Source organism: Phyllopteryx taeniolatus, chromosome 20, assembly GCF_024500385.1.
Source record: "Phyllopteryx taeniolatus isolate TA_2022b chromosome 20, UOR_Ptae_1.2, whole genome shotgun sequence".
Lineage (NCBI taxonomy): Eukaryota > Metazoa > Chordata > Actinopteri > Syngnathiformes > Syngnathidae > Phyllopteryx > Phyllopteryx taeniolatus.
The window spans coordinates 15,003,322-15,025,281 of NC_084521.1; the positions used below are offsets into that span (position 1 = coordinate 15,003,322).

The 21,960-nt window shown below is 39.3% G+C and overlaps 1 protein-coding gene across 3 annotated transcripts in view; it reads left to right on the plus strand.

Annotated features, from left to right (window-relative positions):
• Window positions 1-21,960, plus strand: part of cntnap2a (contactin associated protein 2a) — a 294,944-nt gene that overhangs the window by 112,173 nt on the left and 160,811 nt on the right. For all 3 annotated transcript variants that reach the window (XM_061758709.1, XM_061758710.1, XM_061758711.1), the window contains exon 3: window positions 15,982-16,175. In XM_061758709.1, the coding sequence (XP_061614693.1) occupies window positions 15,982-16,175 (194 nt within the window). The remainder of the gene's footprint in view (window positions 1-15,981; window positions 16,176-21,960) is intronic.

Consider the following 21,960-nt stretch of genomic DNA (forward strand, 5'->3'; position numbering starts at 1 on the left):
TGCAGCTCAGTCCGGGGATGAATAAAAGTCCACATTTATGCATGTGAAATGGAATAATTGGCTGCACTTGTTGTATTCTTTCTGTATTTAGCAGGAAAACAATCCTGATTTGACTTGGTATAGCAATGCACCTTAATTCTGTGTATGTCAGTTAGAAAAGAGACTGGGGTAACAACAGCGACCAATTCTGGAACTAATAGACTTTGTCAACGGCAGTTTAAGGGACAAATGGAATCTATTTTTGGACACACTGTTCAGTCCCGATGGGCCCTTTTATACAATATCCGTTATATCTGGGTCTGTTTTGTTGAGGTTCCACTGTATATGTATAGATTTTGCAACATATGTGTTGTGCTAGTAGCCAAAGTATGTGTGTGTTATAAATGTGATAAGTACAACAGCAATCTAGGACGTCTGCGTGGACCACGATTGCAATATATGGATGGGCCCATGACTGACTGTATCCAATGAGTTGTCATTCACATATCCATAAATACAGTATTATTTTGAAATCAAAAGCCATTCCTAAATGTTGTTTTAGCTGGTTCATAAATAAATACACTGTTCAGGTGTTATGAGTGTCAGAAAAACACAAAGTATGGATAAAAGTCACTATATGCTTAATATTTTTTTCATTCGAAAAAAAAACATTTTCTCGGCTTTCTGGGAGAAATTGTTGAATTTAGTAAAACCTACCTGTATTAAACTACTACGGAACAGAAAAAGGCAGAAATAAACTTTTTGTTCTGCTGAAAGAAGAGTCTATTCTTTCATTGGGTAGATTTGGTGTATAAATATAGTCATAGAACACAATATTCTGTGGATTTTGAAAAGTCAGTCAAAATGCTCTAAAATGGCTGGCACTCTTGGTGTTGCATTTTACGAAATGGGTAGCATTGAATGAATTAAAAGGTATTTTAACACAAAATGTGAACTTGGCAAGCACGTGCAAGGCTGATTGAAGGATTGCGTCCCCTTGAATAGTTTATAAAATAGTGTGACGGGTGGTGAAGAAAGAAAGACTCCCAGGAAAATATTTGAGAGCCACAAATCTGTAAAACTGGATCAAGCACAACAGTTGTGATGGTGTCCTTCTATGACCATGCTCTTCTGTGTTCACAGCCATTCAAATTGTTTTTTTTTGGTCTTATTTCTGGAAGACCTTCTTATATCTACACCCTCGCACATTTACTCAAACATACGCAAAGTTGGTCTCGTAAGTCACTGATAATGAGAAACTTCACCCCCAAAAGTATCTCAAAGATCCCAAACATATTTGGACAAACATACTGTGAGGAATAGGGCCTCCCTCCAAGCAGCTACTGCCAAGGAAGGCACAGAATCAATGGGAGACACTGGTCTTATTAGGCTGCGCGTGCCATACGTTTACGTGATTATTCGTTTTCTCCAGTAACAAACCTCGGTGGGGGTGGGAGGTTAAGACAGTGAGAGTAAGATAAGATCGTGTTCGGTTGCTTATCTGTATACTGTATGTGTAAAAGTTGAAATACCAACAGGAATAGGTTATTGATTTGTATGAATAAAACGGAATCAAACCAATTTACATGGCCTCTTACAATTGTATGAAACAGTGTGGAAACATCTACAAATTGTAAGTCTCGAAGAGGCTGTGGGATGAAATCAGCACTCCGACTAGCCACATCACTTATGCTGACTGCACACTGGTTGTCAGAGGGAGAACAACCATGAATGACCGCAAAACAATAGTGAGGTAATTTGCATAGTGGTACATTTGTTACTTAATCCTAACTTGTGCTAGACTCTCCCTGACAGACCTGCCCATCACATGCCAGAAACATTTTCAGAAACAGAATGACGAGCTTCACATTGGGAGTCACATGAGCTGCCAATCGAAGACGGATGCCTTGTGGATACATTTTCGTAAAATAGAAGAGGGATGGAGAGGAGGGAATGAGGGGGTGTGGAAAAATTGGAGAGAGGACACAGAGGAAATAAAGATGAGGAGGGATGAGCAGGGCAGGTGCTCTCCTTGGGCCAATTATTAAAATAGGACAAGACTGATGGATAGGTTGTCGTAGAAATGCATGTAGTTGATCACAACAATGAAAGTATCGTTAAAGTCTGATTCGGTGATACACAACTTCATGCAAGTGTATTAGCCTTATAGACTTTGGATGGAACAAAGAGGCCAGAATGAGATGGTCATGGCGAATCCTTCATATTACACACACACCACACCCCCCCCCCCCCTCCCCTTCTTACTTTACTCATTCAACTGTCTCTTTCCATCACATCCATTTCTTTCCTGTTTTCCATCTCATTTTCCTCCACCCACTTTCCATTTTCTAAAGTTACATTCTCAATCCCGCTCACTATTTTTTCCCTAAAATTCAAATTATACTTCCCCCCCCCCTTCTGCCCTCCATCTCCCGAAAAGTTCCCCTAAAAATTCATTTAAACGAGTGACATCACTGCAGTCCAAGAGTGCTGTCTCTTCTCAACAATTATCCTTATCCATCTTCTGTGAAGTATTGTTTTTCTTTTTTTTTTTCTCTTGCGTGTCATCTTGTGGAGTTGTTTGATGTCCTGAGCCATTGCACTCATCCGTTGATAATGGCGGGCCGCTTCTAATTAAATTACTTCGTCTCCATGTGCCCCATGACAGAAAGATGAAGCACCGGCAGAGGGCAAACCAGCTGCCGACTCTCTGTTGCCTTTCTCAAAAGTCGAGCATCACAAATCATTTCCATGATGACTCTGTGTTAATGTTGCTATGAGAAGAACTTTGGAACATGCACTTTTTTTTTTTTTTTTTTTTTTTTTTTTCCACAGCCACAAAAGAGATGAAACCTGCAAGAACACAAAAAAACCACGCATTTTACACACTCACCTACTCACTTCTTTACACTGACAGTGAAGGTCTCTTCATGACGGAAATTCTAATTATTCGCCTGTGAATATTTCACAGCAAAACTCATCCCACCAAGAACAATGGAAATAAGAGTTATTCAATAATGAATCACAAGAAGCTCATTTATCCATGCCTTATGCTGTGTTATCCAGGACTGTACCGGGTGGACCATAATTGACTTTTTCTCGACGTATTGTACAACCTATTGTCATGTTTTAATCATATATTAAAATGTAGTGAGAAATACAGACAACAAACCACGTCTGCCATGATTATCATATGAATTTAAAGACGCACAACACGGGGACTAAGGAAAAAAAAAAAAAATCAAGAATAATAATGCAGGTTTTTAACAGCTTAAGAGCTTTTTTTTTAATTTCTGAAAACTGCTCTACTTAAGTCATACAATTGTGTCGTATGTGACTACAAGCTGGAACCTACACATGATATAGTGCAAGGTGTTTTCGGAAACTTTTTCACCCTCCGTTAGGAGATCTGGATCTACAGTACATCTGGGGAAATAACCATTTTACAATAGTTAATGTGAAGTTTACAATTTCTTTGAAACAAAAAAAGTTCAGTTTAATTTTCAACTTGGACATTTAATTGATGCCGTAAAAATAATGTCACAATTATTAAGCTATTGTATATGTGATCCCATGAGGCAGCACAGGGCAGTAGTGGTTAGCACATTTGCAACACAGTCAAGAGGTTATGGGTTTGAATGCATGTATATCAGGTTAACTAAAGACTCTTAACTGTCCATATATGTGAATGTTAATGTATTTTTATCTTTTTGTGTGCTCCAGCTCACCTGTGACCCTAATCGGGTTAAGCGGTGTAGAAACTGGATGGAGAGATGAATATCATCATATATAATTGAGTAAAATAGTCTTAAAAGCTCACAGGATATATAAATTAAAGATAATTATGCAGTTTTGAAACTGCTCGCAAGGTTTGAATGTATTTGTTTTTTGAATGTACAAACAATTCAAAATATAAGAGGTGATCAACTTAACTGACGACTCAGTGAGAACGGTGACGTAATGTATGCGGTGGTTTTCCAAGCGCTGCCATACAGCTTTCCACATATAGGGCACCGCCTTTATATATTTGTGTCCTTGATTTGTCTCTCCCAAGAGTGAGCTGCCCAATTGCTTGTTTTTAACTTTTGTCGCTAAGTGGAGTCAAATAATCCGGCCAAGAATCTTTAATAGTTTCCCTTGTGAAGTTTATGTGCGTCCCCGCAAGCCTTCGTGTGTGCGGTGGCCGTGTGCAAATGATTGACAGATTACTCGGTCATGCCTCCTGTCTTCATGGTCTCTGATTGGCTATTTTTGTCATGCAATGCCAAGCTTTTAATTAATCATTTAAATTAAAGGCATTAGATGGGGCCAGAAGAGGGGTGATTTTTCAAAAGATGATTTCAATATTATTCTAATTTCAGGTCATACAGTATTAACATATAGGTTTATGACAAAAAGTGATAATTTTTTGGACTGCAAACTCTACCTTTTTTACGTATACTCAATGTTATCACTCACCAATGTAAAAACAGTGCGAATAGTTTTAAAAACTACTAAAAATGTTAATGACAATTGATGACCGCCCCCCCCCGCCCCCTCCCCCTAATACCTTATCCTAATTACATTGTGTTGATTTCTATGCAACATAAATTCTTGTGCTCCAAATTGTCAGACCAGAATACAAATATATATACTCTTGAAATGAAAACTTTCAGTTCAGGAGTATTTAACATTGGCTATATGAACACTATGTTTTGGCATAGGTCCGGTCCCAACTCAACATCACTGCGGTTTTAGAACAACATATTATTTTGTAAAAACAAGGGACACTAACACATAAATTTGGATGAAATAGAACAAGAATTAAAAAATATTTTCATATATTCACCCTACCGAGCAGGGTCCGTTTGGACCCCATGTGATTTCTGTAATGTGCCACACGAATATTAAAAACATTACAGTGCCTGGTTTTTTACTTACTTAAATGAATCTTTTGGGTATGTATTTATTATTTTTTTTAAATATGTATTTTTTTTCCAGGTCCGTGTGAGATATTATGACACCGCAGCAATTTTCTTATTAGGGTCCACCTGGACCCCGAGTGAAAATATCGATTTTCTGAAATGTCGATACCAAATGACTAATAAAATAATTCAGTTTCTTTGGAAATTCATGTTTGTTTGTTTTTTTTAGATATTAAACATATTTCTAAACAATAAGATCTTGTCTTTTTCACTGATTGAAAATATAAGCCAGTTCTCGATGGGGTCCCAACAGACCCCGCTTGGCATGATTTGTTTGTAAATGTCGGTAGGATGAAGGTTAAAAAAAAAAACAACAACTATCAAGCAGAGCTGCATCCTTTCCTTTATAACAGTCTGTGAAATTAATGTTTAACTTGTCTCCAGGCATGCCAATAATCATATTATTTTATTTCTCAATCTGACAGACTTGTGTAGGATTTGAGCTGACCACCAGCTGTCGAAGATTCTTTTTCATCTCCCGACGCATATCTGTCTTCCACGTTAACAACAACCAATGATTTAAACAAAGATTTCCTTTCAGCGTGATAATTATACCACACCCCCAACATGTAGGAACCCAAACTGTGTTCACCCAAACTTCCCCTATTTGATTCACACCGAATGCCCTTTTTCCTTGCTCTCTGCTGGAAGCATTTTTTCCGTCTGTGATTTGTTGTCTTAGGTTAGCGTTGGTCATTTCTCTCAACAGAGGAGGGAAACAACAGAGGAGGGAGTCAGCTTGACAGTCTAAGATGAACAAAGGCAAGAAAAGCAAGTGGTGAGATACGCTGAGGCATTGGAACCTCGTTTGATTCCAGTTGAAAGGAACCAAAGGGAGCTTTCACAGCCTTCCTTGAAGTCTGCTCTAATGACACACCCGAGGGTTTCTTGAATGCTATGAATTGGGACATAATTGACAGGAAATATCCCCTCGCTTTATTGGCTTTAATTTTTGAAAAAGGGTCATTTTTAGGAATGATCCCATAGAATGCTAATTTGATTTTCCAACTGTATTTTCCTAGTCTCTGGGCCAGAAATTCTCATAATTCTTAATTGAATTAATAATACAATTTGCAGTGATGTCGTACTGCTCTGTATTATACTGAGAGGTGTTGACAATCAAACTGAGCATGCAAACACTTTGATAGAGCTTTTATACTGACTCTAATTGTGTTAAGGTAAAGGTAGGTACTGTATTTTTCACCTGTTCGATGAACAGCCACATTTGTTGTCTGCGTTGAAACCATCCCAGAGATCCCATCCCAGATCTTCTCAATAAAGCTGACTAGAAATTGATTTTACATGTTTTTAGTTGTGGAAGCAAACCAGAGCACTCAGGGAATAGCGAAAATTCACGAGTAATAGATGAACCCCCGAAAAAGTTTATAAATGTCTGCATTAATAGTTTAAATGCAAAATATACTAGAAACTATGATCCCAAAACACTTAAATCCACTTTCAAACTCATTTGACCTTATATTACCCTGTAAAAAAATGGCTTACAGATAATGAGTGATTTTTAATATTGCGCCCGAAGGTCGAGGACGCTGATGTATATGCCGCTTCTACTTTCCTATTAGCAATTTAATTAGGTTTTTGACTCACTGTTATATAGATAATATCTCTTCTTCGTGAAAATACATAAACGCAAACGGCTCTTTCTCTTTAGTTTGGCACTTGCTTTACCTTAATTTCAGACAAGGCAACTCTAACGTATTTGTATAGCACAATTCATGCACAAGGCAAATTCAAAGTGCTTTACAATGGCAGAAAAAATACATTCAGCACAGAACTTCTAAATCAATTATGGAGATGATTTAAAGGTAGACGGTTAAACTGAGATATTAAAATGATAAAAGTAAAAGAGTTTAAGCAGTACAAGTGCATTAAAAGTCACGAAAAAAGATTGTGCATTTAAGAGAAACTTACAGTAAACAATCTGGTTTTTAGGTTGAAGAGCTGACAGTAGATCTCAGTTGTTCCACAGGTGAGGAGCAAGCTAGCTCAATGCTATGTCACTATTTTTAGTTCTAATTATGGGAAGAGGACTGAGGACTCTGGATGCTTCATAGGGAACTACTAAGTCCAGGATGTATTTTAGTCCAAGACCATTCAGTATTTTGTATACACAATTTTTCTATCCTTTAACCAGCAAAAAGCCACTGTAATGATTTGAGGACTGGTGTAATATAGTCCTGTTTTCTGGTGGGAGTTAGGACTGGCAGCAGCATTCTGGATCAGTTGCAGGTTCTTAATTGATTTCTTATTTAGACCCGTAAAGACACCGTTACAATAATCTAACCCTCTGAAAATAAATGCATGAACAAGTTGCTCTGTGTCTTCTCTAGGCATGGAACCCATGATTCTAGCAATGTTCTTCAGGTGGTAATATGCAGACTTAGTAATTGCTTTCAGGTGGTTGTTAGAATCCAGGTCCTGGTCAATAAGGACATTGAGGTTTCTGGCTTGATTTTTAACTTTTGGTAACATGGCAAGGCATAGCCGTTAACAGCTGATCAGCTGTTAACCTCCACCACATCCAGTAGTGAGCCAGACCTTTCTATTAATCATCTTAAGAAGTGTACCACCGCTCGTTTTTTCAGCGAATAGTTATAAATTGGGTTCTACGGGGAAAAAAATGCGAATAGGTGACTTTGTGAATGGTGAATTGCGAATTGGTGGGGGTTGACTGTACAGTATATCAATATGTCAATCATCCAGTCGTAGACCCAATCAGGACAAAAATATGGAAAATGTGTCTCATTCAAAGCACGAAAGTGTAATTAGAATTTTGGGACCTAGTTTGCTGTATTATTTCATTTATTTATTGAATAATTGTATAGTTTACCGACTTGGGTGTTTTATTTTTGAGAAACATTAGCTTGTGTTTCTTTTTTTCGTTTTTATTGGATCCATCCATACGAGTTTCTGGCATTTAAGATCACACCGTATGGTCTTCTCCTTCATCTTTCCGAGCTGAAGTCGTTTCTTTGACCTTCTCTGCTCCATCATTCTCGTACCCCATTGTCCTCGTCCTCCTCCTTTCGGCCCTGAACATCTGTGCATGTGACAGGCGAGAGGATGGTGACAGCAGTCCCCTGATGCTCCTTCCCCTCCCTTCTATCCTCCGCTCTCTCTTCTTCAACTGGCTCTCTTGCTCACTCCGTCGTCTTCCTCCCCGGTCTTTGCCAACCTCCTCCATCTCTCCTTTAGTCTGTCAACCTCTTGTCACTTCCCTCTATCCTCCCTACGGCGCTCACCTTTGACTGCACCCCTTGGCTCTTCTTTATCCAGACCTCTCTTTCTCCTACCTATGACAGCATTTGCTCATCTCACTCCTGCAGTACTTCATTTTTGTGTGGCTTTTCTGACTCCCAAGCATCCTTAATGTTTTCTCTTGGTCACCTCTAACTATCAGTATTAAAGTTTGTGTTTAGTTGTTTTGCTTCCATTCATATTAAGTCATTAACTCACAGTACATTATCCTCCTGATTTCATCTTTGGATCACTCTTTTCAATCCGTGTGCAAGCTATTTCTTTAATTAACAAACCAGTCTACAATGTGTGTAAAAGTACTCAATTATTTGTAACAACTAAATTAGATATTTCATAGGATTTTCAACATATAAATATTGCACTGGTAATAGTGGAAAACTGACACATTTTTGTGTGTAATTTTAAAAAAATTAAAAATTATGTTTAAAATGGCCCGACTGGTTAGCACATCTGCCTCACAGTTCTGAGGACCGGGGTTCAAATCCCGGCCCCGCCTGTATGGCGTTTGCATGTTCTCCCCGTGCCTGTGTGGGTGTTGTGAATGTGAGTGCGAATGGTTGTTTGTTTCTATGTGCCCTGCAATTGGCTGGCAACTGGTTCAGGGTGTACCCCGCCTCCTGCCCGAAGATAGCTGGGATAGGCTCCAGCAGCCCGCGACCCACGTGAGGCTAAGCGGCACGGAAAATGGATGGATGCATGTTTTAAATGTAAAATGCCCTAAGTTCAACCAATTTGAAAATGTGCCAATAAATGTGTATTTTTGTTATGATTTGAGACAAAATACAGCATTTACAGGGTCGTTTGTCTGTTCTGATGTTAGGGATTCCCAAACTGGTGCATTTTTGAGTTACACATGAATCATTTTACACTTGAGACTATGTGAGGGACTGCACATGTCATGGAAACAATGACCCGGGAGCAACGAATCCCTGCAATTTGTCATCACGGAATACAGATACAGTAATCCTCCGCTATAACACGGTTCTTGCGTCGCAGTCCCGCTGTATTGCAGATTTTTTTATTACAGTTGTCACTCTATTTTTTTTTTCTGTTATCTGTTGCTCCTGCTCTCTCTCTCTCTCTATCTGTTATGTGTTTAGGCCTGTTGCGACAGCAAATTGTTTTAGGACAGCATATTTTCCCCAAAACTATCATGACAAACAATAGTATAGTTGTTTTTTATGCCATTGATATAATGATATTAGAGCATAATAGTAACTGCATTCTTTTTAAGAACAATTCATTTTTAATTCTAATTCTAAGAACAATAAAAAATATATATTAGATAGAAAATATCAATAAAACAGACTCAGACAAAAATTGCACTTAAATATTAAACATTTGGCACAAATGTATAAACAGTCATTAATGCCTTAACAGGCAATACACTGCCAATCAAGTTTCCAGTTGATTAAGAAAAAGTGGAAAGTATGTATAGCAACATTAATAACAGCAGAACAAGTAGATCAAAGCAACCTGTTTTGATTCAAGATTTGTACTTTTCAAAAATCTGCAGCCTTTCTTTAAAAACTGCTTTGTCAACATGTTCAATGGCTACATCTCTTACAATTGTGAGTGACCTTATACTTTATATAATATGAGCATAGGTGCACCATATATAGTACGCTGTCACATTTGTGTTTGCAGTGTTGGGCAAAGGGTTCCATAATTACAAGCTGACTGGAAATGGGAAATCTGTGTTTTTCACTTCCAGCTGAAGAAATTGGGTGGGATGGTTGTTTTTTGTTGGTATTAGTGAGATGGCCACGTTCCTCTGGCTCAAATCCAAAATGTTCCCATATCGTCGCGTTGGCATTAGGCTTTGGAACTAATCCATTACCTGTGCAGCTACCGGCTCGCCGTCAGAAAACCTAGCTTTGTGTGCACAATCGTCCGCATTTCAAAAGCAGGCTCGCGTGCGCACACTCAAATTTCATAAAAGAATCAGACGCTGGATTTCCAGCACCGCGACGGAGTATTAAGCCATAGCTCTGCGTCCTTACATCACAGATTTATCATGCTTTATGCGTCCCTGCTAATTTTTGTACGTCTCAGACACAGGACGCACATCAAACGAGATCCCTGTTACATAATATGTACATTGTTACATTTTCCGTATGCAATTTGTTTTTATTTTTGCAAATTCAAAACACTAGTGCAGCATAAAAACATAAACCACTAATAAAATATTTGTAACTATACAGTATATGTTTCATAGTTCTGACAGCCAGGTGAAAGAAAAAGTGCTGGTGATGTGATATAGTAAAATATTACTTTTACAATACAATTTCCTTGTGTAGGCGGCACGGTGTATGACTGTTTAGCACATCTGCTTCACAGTTCTGGGGACCCGGATTCAAATCCGGCCTCGCCTGTGTGCAGTTTGCATGTTCTCCCTGTGCTTGCGTGGGTTTTCTCTGGGTACTCCCGTTTTCTCCCACATGTCAAAAACAGGCATGGTAGGTTAATTGATGCCTCTAAATTGTCCGTAGGTGCGAATGGTTGTTTGTTTATACAGTATCTGCCCTCTGATTGGCTGGCAACCAGTTCCGGCCCGCCTCTCACCCAAAGATAGCTGGGATAGGCTCCAGCATGCCTGTGACCCTAGTGAGGATAATATATCTAGATATTTGAAGGGCATCGGAATATCCCATTACGGTCTTGTCATGTGACTTTATTAATGCACTGTCAGAAAACGTGCAAAAAAGTTTCCAGTGAGGTGAGGCTCAACTTTGAATGAAAAGACATTAAACTCTTACAATGGCCTTCCATTTATCATCACCTCTTATTGAAGAATGAGGAGTCATGGTTTATGACTTTCCACTCTCTTCTATTGTCCTGAGTTTTAGGTACAACTTTTCCAATTTTTTTCTTTGTGTTTCATGTGATTTGAAGCAACTGTGTTCTATTTGATGTAATCCCTCTCATCACTTTTGAATGGACTCATTTGGTCTCTCCTTCTCCCAGGTTTCTCATTCTTTCATTTTTGCCTTTCCCCTCCCTCAACCTCTCTTCACTTTTGCCCTCATCCATCACTTAACCATAACAACGCTCCCCTTTCTTTTCCTTTTCCATCCCATCCACTTGCTATCTCATCTCGTGCCTCCCCACTATACCAAATCCATAAAACCTGCTCTCATCCCTCCCTTTTCTGGCTTATCGCATTCATCTTTCTTACTCTTCCATGTCTTCAGCATCCTCCCGCCCTTCCTCATTCCATGCACCATCTTGTCATTCACTCCAACAGTCCTTCCTCGGATCGTTGTCGAAGCATCACATCGCTTCGGCCATTGTCCACTCCGCTAACTTCACTATCGCCTTTGTTTAACCTTCACTGTCTCTCTGCTCACCCCACACAAAATGTCTCACTCTCCACCCATCCCCTCATCCTCCTCTATTTTGATAGTGTTTTTTAATCTCAGGGGAATGGTTTAGCGGCAATAGGTTTTTGAGGTATTGACATTCTACAGATACTGGTCCATTTTATCTGAAGTCAGGGCCGGAACTGGAGGATAATAGCTGTGTAATTGGATAAGATATAGGAATATTGTCAACGGGTGGAATACATCACAAACCAACTCACACTATTTCATCATGTGACATAATCTCTCATGCCCCCTTGACTATGGCTCCCTTTTTCTCTTGTTGACCTTATACAACCAGTTTTAACTGTCCTTTTCCAAAATAGGCACATTTATCTCTTTAGAGCCTATACAAAACTAAATCTTGGCTGGAGACCATTTAAGGGTGTACCCCGCCTCTCGCCCGAAGATAGCTGGTATAGGCTCCAGCACGCCCGTGACCCTAGTGAGGATAAGTGGTACGGAAAATGGAAACTAAATCTATCACAAAGAGTCACTGTGATATGGTGAGTTTGTAGTCGATCCACCACCCACTCTCTTACTGATTTCACAGTTGTGAATGTATAATGTGTGCACATTTGCCTGCTTATCTTTCAGTATGCACTCATTTTGCTCATTCTTTTTCAACTGGTCATTATATTCCATGAATATCACATCTGTGTTTATTCTCTATATGTCACTAAATATAATCAGATCTCCATCCTGTATTTATTTTTTATTTTTATTTTTTATTTTGCCACAATTTACCCTGATTTGGGGTAAATCAGTAGTTCGGGGCAAGGAAACTGTCCTCTGCCTCAGGTTGACACTTTGAAGTGTGAGGGGGACAAGTTCTGTAATGTGTGTAGTGTCTTTTCAAACTACATTGGCAGAGCTGTGAACTCTCTAGCATCTACCTGAGTCATAGTTCATTATGTTTATAATAAAATGACCTTATACAAATTGAAGATTTTTGATTTTTGATTTGGAACAGTTACGTTCAGACAAGAAGTTTGTGAAAATGTTACAGGTTTGCATTAAGCTGCAAAAACACTGAAATTAACTTACCAGGCTCTAACACACCCATCAATTGCTTGTTCTAATGGTCTTTTCCAAAACCACATTTGGAGTACGTTTGGGGTACAAATTTGAGTTATAGGAGTAATTCGTCTGCAGACGCACACATCATGTTTGGCGGGAACTCTTTGTGTTGCACTGCCATGTAGTATCATCATCATTTCCTCCTCTCTAGAATGTAACTATTGAACCAGAGTATCTCTCTTTAAATAAGCGGTAATAAATACATAACTGGTTGTACTAAGAGACTCTTCCAAATTTGACTTTGCGGCATGAATGCTTATATAAAAAAAAAAGAAACCATCCTCAAATGTCTTGCATACTAATCCTCTTCGCCAAGATTTATGGGCCTCACCTATGCATAATTAGATAATACTGAAGAAGAGACCTTGTCACTCATCACATTCATATATAGCCAGAAGGCTCTGCATGTTAAGGACTAAATAAAACATGACTTTGCCCAAGCTTTGCAGGTGTCCGTCTTGGTTGAGCAGGTCTCTGCTGGACACTGACCACTGATAAAACGACGACATATAATCTTATAACTGCACATGCTCGTTGTAAAATGTTATGATGGCAATACCATGCTGCTTTTCTGCTTGTCTTGGGGGCTTGGAGCTGAGATGATCTCCCTTTTAAATTGCCACTTTCTATCGGGAGAAGGGGGGGGGGGGGGGGGGGGGTGGGGGAGTTGCTGTTTTTATTCATACCTGCAGCCATACCAACAACCTATTTTGAAGATTATTTACAGTATGTATCTGGATATACCTGTTTGTTCAGTGTGTGAAAAAATATTGTATCTGTATTAACCCTTTGGAAACTACACTTTTCCGCATGAATTGATCATGACGTGACCTGATCTTCATGTAATTTACAATAGACAAAAAAAATCAGTATGCTTAAACTAATACCACACAAATAATTATACGTTTATGCTAATGAGTTCTCCAAGAGCAAATTGGAGTCAGGAATCAGCCTACCTAGAGTCCAATCCATGTGACGAAATTGGAGTTGTTAGTTAAAGCAGTCTAAAGTTAGTTAAAGCAGTTAAAAACAGACACCAGTTTGGAGTTTTCTATTCTCATGACGCATTGCCCAATGTGAACCATACTCCCATGAAAGAACTCTCAGTGCCTACAATTAAGAATTGTTAACTTGCATGAAGTGGAAAGGAACACAATAGTGTCTCTAAAAGCCTCAATGTTTATGGTAAGAAAGATGGTCTATAAATGAAGAAATGATTCTTATTCTAAGAAATAATACTGTTTAAGGTCCTTTGTTCTTTCTATACAACAGGAAAGAGAGGTTTTACAGTATTTACATCATTTGACAATGCAACATCTATGGGAAATAACCTTTTCTGTTGTGTGCAAAGAATCTTAAACAGTGTTCCACAGCATGACACTACAAGCAAAACTATTGTGTGGCCAGATGAAATGAAAGTTAAGTTGTTTGAATGGAACGCACAATGCTACAGTATGTGGAGGGAAAAAAAGGCACAGCACACAACCATCAAAACCTCAATCAGCTGTGATGTATGTTGGAGGGGTTATCATGGCTGGGGATTGCGTCTCTGCCTCAGGGTCCTGATGCATTGCTATCATCGACGGAAAAATAAATTTCCAAGTTTATCAAGACATTTTGTTGAAGAACTTGAGACTATTATGTATTCCAATTTAACCGTAACAGAAGATGTGTGATGCAACAGGACAACAACCCAAAGAGCAGAAGTAAAGTAAATCAACATTAATGGCTTCAACAGAAGAAACTACGCCTTCTGGAGTGGCCCACTCAAACGCTTGACTTTAGTTTTGTAAATACGGTCCAAAATTCCTTCTGGCTGTCATTCAGGTCTGATCTGCAACAACAGGGAATGTTTGGCTGAAGTTATCTCGACCAAACAAAAGTTCAACCAGTTTTTAAATCCAAAGGTCCATTTACCGTAACCTCTCATGTATAATGCACATTTTTTCCCCCAAAAATTGTCAAAAGTCAATAGTGCGCATTACACATGGGTGTAGGGGAAAATGGAAAAAATCTTTCACATTTTATAATGTATGCCGCCATCTAGAAGTTAAGAAAAAGCTGTACACTTTCATTCCAATATGCCACCGTCACATAGAGGTTATGAAAAAGGAGTACACATTAATCTAGTATGCCACCGCCACCAAGAGGTTATGAAAAAAAGTGTGCCTACACTTTCATTCCAATATGACGGGTAAATATGACTGCATATATGTATGTTGTAGTTGTGCTTATACGTTCACATACCCAAACAGAATTTTTGAAATATTGTTGTTTTTTTTTTTTTTAAATACGACTGATGACTGAACAACAACCATCATTAATTTATTTATGGTTATGTTTTGTTTAATGATAATGCTTTTCTGAAATGGTTGACAGTTTAGTTTGAATCCCATTAAAATGAAATTAAATGTGTTGTGCCTGGTCTTTCATGTTTTCTTTAAAGAATTGTACCCATCTTACAAATTCTGCCTGGGTAATCAAACATTTAACATTTACTAAATAAAAGTAGGGATGTGAATTTCAAAAAAGAGCAAGTAAATAAAAATGAAGTATTAAGTGTTCGAATAAATTAACTTCAGAATAATTTTGAAAAAAAAAAAAATACAGATAATACTTCATGTTTTGATCATATCGGTAAATCCAAAATCATGCATTGTAAAAATGCATGATACATAAGTAGAGGGGTTTAAGGGGTTAGAAGGGTGCGCATTATAATGAGAAATTACGGTACTTTCCACGCTGCAATTCTATATTTACATGTTATTTTCAGTAAAAACAGGGAAATTGTTTCTCTGGTCATAGGTTAAGAAAACCGTGTCTATTGTTGTGACTTAAATGAAGATCAAAACATCCATCCATTTCCTGAGCCGCTTCTCCTCACAAGGGTCGCGGGCGTGCTGGAGCCTATCCCAGCTATCATCGGGCAGGAGGCGGGGTACACCCTGAACTGGTTGCCAGCCAATCGCAGGGCACAAACAAACAAACAACCATTCACACTCACAGTCACACCTACGGGCAATTTAGAGTGTCCAATTAATGCATGTTTTTGGGATGTGGGAGGAAACCGGAGTGCCCGGAGAAAACCCACGCAGGCACAGGGAGAACATGCAAACTCCACACAAGCGGGGCCGGGGATTGAACCCGGGTCCTAAGAACTGTGAGGCTGACACTTTAACCAGTCGGTCACCGTGCCGCCAAGATCAAACCATATTTTATGATTTTTGCAGAAATCCAATCAATTCAATAGTTTTCTTGCAACCTTATCTTAGATGGACTTACAACATGAAACCTATTTTCAAATGTCTTGAACTCTTCAGGTGCTGGTGGATGGTCTCCACTCGATAGCGATCACTACCAGTGGCTGCAGGTGGACCTGGGCTCCAGAAAGCACTTGAGTGCCATAGCCACACAGGGTCGCTACAGCAGCTCTGATTGGACGACGCGGTACCGTCTGCTCTACAGCGACACAGGAAGGAACTGGAAACCTTATCACCAGGATGGTAACATATGGGTGAGTGCGGCATTGTGTGTGTTTGTGTCATTCTGATCCAATGTAAGATTTCGCCAATAATTGTCATTTACGGGCAGTGTATGTGCTGCAGACTGTGGGCTGCTTGCCTCTGCAGCATTAGGGATGTTGTGGTCCAGCCATGTCTTGTTCTGAATCCCAAATGTCTTTGTTTCATGTCCATCTTTATATAGAGTCATACATGAGTAAACAGGATGGTCCTGAAATAGCCACTGTGCGAAGATCAGTTCAGAATAACACATTAATAGAAATTATATATTTTTTCTTAACAATGTACTGATGTGATCACTCTAAGCATTATTCTGTTATCTTGGATCCTTTACTCCAAATTAACTAATCTCTATCATTATACAAATACCTTCCACTTGAGTAGAAGGACTATTATTATGTATGATTGTATTATTTATTTATTTGTTTTGTTTCTTATGTATAATTCTGTTTTTAATGTTGTTTTATTTATGTACAGTATCATCGGGGGCTACAAAAGGTACTTACAAATAAAATGTATTATTATTATTATGATTATTGTTGTTGTGCGATTGGCTGGCGACCAGTTCGGCTGTACCCTGCCTCTCTCCCAGAGTCAGCTGGCATAGAATCCAGCATACCAGTGACCCTAGTGAGGATAAGTGGTGTGGAAAATGGATGGATGGATTATTATTATTCACTATTACATGACATCAAGTGCCACAGAAGACATACATAGTAGCCTCTATAGGCTTACAATGATGCACCTAAATCTAAAATAAGTTATTAAAGGGTGTCCGTTTAACGCCTATGATGAAGCCAGACAAAAATGGTCAAATTGAGCTAATTGAGCATGGTCACAGCACAACTCTCCCACAATGGGAATTATGGTATTATTGGATACCACTGATTCAATATAATGCATGTTGTTTTAGTCAAGGACACAACACATTAAAGGACATTGTTTTCATGTTTATTTCTCAGATATGTAGCCAGGAGGCTAGGAACAAGAATAAATAAAAATGAAGAGAAGATAAAGCACCACATGAGTCACATGAGAACACAGTGTAAATAAAAAAAATAAAATAAATAAACACACTAAAATTGGAGAATGGAACTTGGACATATTATAAAAAATGGCTAGGCTGTGAACATTTTCTCCTCTTCTCCTGTTTTATGAGTATGCAAAACCAATAATTATGTTTAGTTGGTAAGAAAGTATCAGCAATGGGTTTTTGTGTGTGTGTGTGTGTGTGTGTTTTGTTGTTTTTTATATGTCGGTACTCAGCTCACTTTGTGGCCCTTCAGGTCTATTCAGGATGGAAAATGTAGACTTTTATGGGTAAAAGTAAATTAAGCTGTTGTTTATGTGTTCTGCATCATAACTATTAGCTGTGATTATATATTTCAAAGTGTTTGTGTTTTGCTATTATTCTCGATTCATCGCCTCTGTGATTTCTGCAAATGCTCCAAAACACATTAATCTCCCTGTTGTTTGGAGAAACTACTGCTTGCGTTTTATGTATGACACAACATATAATGTGTGTATACATTGCATTTTTCATTCATTGCCTCTTATATTGAAAATATCTCATGTATGGATAGGTTCTTGCTCAAACAGTAATTGTTTCTGTTATTAGTATATGTTAAAATACTTATAGTTATGAGTGTATATACACACACAGTATATATCTGTGTGCTAGATGTTATTCCTGGTATCTGCTAGAGCCCTCCACCCACCTTGGGTGTTACTGCCCCCAGTGCCGCATTATTGCTTTCACCATCCACTTCTCTCGCTCTTCCTTCAGTCTTTGGTATTTCTCCAACTTATCGTGGTCCTTTTCCAGAATGGTGATGTCACTTGGGATTGCTAGATCTTGCATCTCAACCTTGGTCTTCTAATGTTTATCCACCACCACTGGCCATCACCAGTTTGTTAGTCTGGATCTGGAAGTCCGACAGGACCTTGGCCTGGTTGTTCTCAACCATCTTTGATGGTGTCTGCCATCTTGATTCTGGGACCTCCAGTCCATATGTTCTGGTACACTATTGCTGCTACCAGGTTATGCTGCTCCAGGTATGCCTTGCCTGCCAGCATCTTACACCCATTTGTGATGTGCTGCAGTGTCTCTGTGTCTTCTTTGCACAGCCTTCATCTGGGGTCCTGTGGGATGTGGCAGACCCCAGCCTGTATTGATCTTGTGTTAAGGGCCTGTAATTGTTCTGCCATGGTTAGTGCCTCTGGGCTGTCTTCCAGTCCAGCCTTTTCCAGCCACTGGTGTGTTTTCACGATGTCAGCCCCTTCTTCAACTTGTCAGTGGCACATGCCATGCAGGGTCTTGTCTTTCCATGACAGCTCGTCTGGCTCCTTCCCCTTACTGGCTTCTGTTACCTGAGGCATTCATTTATTACAGGGAGTTGCCAAAGGGGGCAATCTTCTTGATGCATTCTTGGAAGCCTGTTGTTTCCTCCTGGATAGTGCCTGTGACGCTCACTAGAACCCTCTGTGCATTCTAAGGAGCTTTCTTCTCTTGATATCAGGGAGTTGCATCTCTTCCAGTGGCCATGGTATGATGCAAGCGAGAAATCTAACTATTGTCAGGCCATAACTGTTAATGGCCTGGAGAAGATCCATTCAGCTGAGTATTAAGGATCTGTCTCACCCTCTTTAGTTATTTGGCTGTGCCCTTCTATCAAGTTGCCTCCTTGTGGTCGCCCTTTGCCTGTGGAATTCCAAGATATTTGTAACTGTCCTGCACATATGTTATGATGCTCTCAGGTAGTTAAAACCCTTTGGCTGTGATCATCTTCCCTCTTCTAGATTCGCCCGCACTTATCTAGTCCGAATAACATTCCAGTGTTTTTGCTGTGAGATGAATCGGGGAGTCAATGTCTCGCTCATTTTTTGCATACAGCTTGATGTCATCCATGTAGAGGAGGTGGCTGATCATTGTTCTACTTCTGAACCGATACCCTAAACCATTCTTGGTTATGATCTGACTGAGGGTGTTCAGGCCTATGCAGAACAGCAGCAGAGACAGAGCATCTACTTGGAATATGCTCCATTTGATGTTCACCTGTGCACCTGGTTTTGAGTTGGCCTCCAGAGTTGTCTTAGTTGTCAGAGTTGTTGTTCATAGGATCCTGTTGATGTTATACAGTTCCATTGCAGGCACTTCAATATCTGTGTGTGGCATCGAGTCGTAGGCTTGGTTGAGTCATGGGCGAAAGGCATGGCAAACCCTAAACTGGTCACCAGCCAATCGCAAAGCACATACAGGTAGAAACAAACAACCATTCACTCACATTCAGACAAAAGGACAACCAAATACGTTAACCAAATATGCATGTTTCTGGAATTTGGGAGGAAAACATGGGGTTCAAACTTAACTTGAACCCCTAACCTCACAAATGTAAGGCAGATGTGCTAATCAGGATATAAAACAGTATTTCGGCTATGATTGGGTCACCCACTTAACTTATCTACATCCATTCATCCATTTTCTGAGCCGCTTATCCTCACAAGGGTCGCAGGAGTGTTGGAGCCTATCCCAGTTATCATAGGGCAGGAGGCGGGGTACACCCTGAACTGGTTGCCAGCCAATCGCAGTAACTTATCTACAGTGTTTGCTTTAAATTTGAGAGACAAATAATTTGCACGCTAACCCAGGTCTTGTTTCTTCATCACTGCCAATAAGAAGTGGGCCTGTACGTCAGCGTGACTCCCAAGGAATGACTGTCCTTTCCTACAGCAGACAATGTCACTCTATTGGCTCAGCGATTCCCTGAGGAAGATCACTGATAAACAGTTCATAATTGGTTTTGTGAAAATGCAGTCATAATGACATTGACGAATGAGTGTGGTAATTTAGACGCCATTTGCAGCACTATATTGTCAAAGCCTTATAGTCAGAATGTACTGTATTTTATGCATCAATTATAATATGCATACACTTGTTTTTTTTAGCTGTGATGACCATGTTTTCATGAATTTGAATTTGAGTTGTAAGCTTGGTTGAGTCATGGGCGAGATATAATATGTATGTAATATGTGTAGACCATCGGTGGGGGGCGGGGACTAGAAACATCCATATATTTATTAACAGTCCAAATATTTTTTATATTCATTGTTCATTTTTGTTCACGTTTCTATGCATATCTCTGACAATTTAAAGAATATGCATTCTTTTGGACCATTTTAAAGGATCCAGGCAATGTTTAGTATAATCTAGTGCCTTCTAATCAACAGAATATTTAGAACGTTGAATTTGTCTATATTGAAAAAGGTTATTAATAATTTTGGACGTGTAAAATATGCAAAAATTCCATTTTATATTATTATTCTCTCTGCAATGTTCTTGTCATTTCTAGCTACAAATACCCATTCAAAAAATACAACTACAGTTTAACTTCAAATTTGGTCACAGTGAATCATTTTGGGCTATGTTGATGAAGTGTTTATTGGTACTGGAAGTTCTTGACCTATGTTAGACGATTTGCATCGTCAGTTTTAAACATTGCAAGTCTCAGTGGGATGATGAGCACCTACAGTAATTATCAAATGCTGACTATATAGGGCATGGGAAAATAAATGTAGCATATTAAACATCATTTCATTCAAATAACTTAATTTTCCTCTCATAGATTTGGTGGAGCTATTCCAGCAATCCCTTAGTCTCTTCCACTGTTGTTTCGTATGGATGAGAAGCTTGAAGCTGTAAGTCACCCAGGTCACTTGACAGTAATATATGTATCTAATAAACCACCACAGCCACAGCCACAACTCTTAAGCTGATTGTGCATCAAACAGGGACACGTTAATCATGCTTCGTCAGCATACCAATGAAAAATAGTCCTACATGTATTTTGCGGCTTAGTTTATAATTTAACTCAAAATGATTGTCTGATGGCTTTTTTCCCCTTCCTGTTGTGCAGACCTGCATCTACATGAGTTATTGTATAAAAAATGTTTAGAATGGTTTCTAGATGGATCTTTACCTAATTCCTGAAACATTCTAGATAAATATTCATTAGTTAAAAATGTATTAACTATTTTCCATGTTATGTTCGCTTTTAACCACGTCACAAGTCAAGGTAGCACTTAATTGCATTTTCTTCAAATCAAAAATAATAATGGGATTTTTTTTTCCCTGTTAGCGATCAGAGAGAGGTGGGGGAAGATATTTTGAGATGAGCAGAGTTACCAGGCCCAAATAGTGTTTCAAGCATCTGCTCTAGGAAACACATTAGTGTCCTTGTTATCTTGTCTGCTGGCCTCTGATCCATTTGGCCCACGCTCAAAGAAAACAGGCGAGAAAGCAAGTGAATAATAGTTTCCATGAAAGCTCTCAGCATCCTCCAAACAAGCCTCAATGCAACTAATGTGTGTGTCATCGCTAGATGCACACTTTAATTTCCACATATCCACAGGTGGTCTATAAAGTATTTTATCCATCCATCCATTTTCTGAGCCGCTTATCCTCACAAGTGTCGTGGGAGGTCTGGAGCCTATTCCAGCTGTCTTTTGGCAGGAGGCGGGGTACCCTGAACTGATAGCCAGCCAATCGCAGGGCACATACAAACAACCATCCGCACTCACATTCACACCTACGGGCAATTTAGAGTCTTCAATTAACCTACCATGCATGTTTTTGGGATGTGGGAGGAAACCGGAGTGTCCGGAGAAAACCCACACAGGCACGGGGAGAACATGCAAACTCCACACAAACTGGGGCGGGGATTGAACCCAGGTCCTCAGAACTGTGAGGCAGACGCTCTAACCAGTGCCGCCTATAACGTA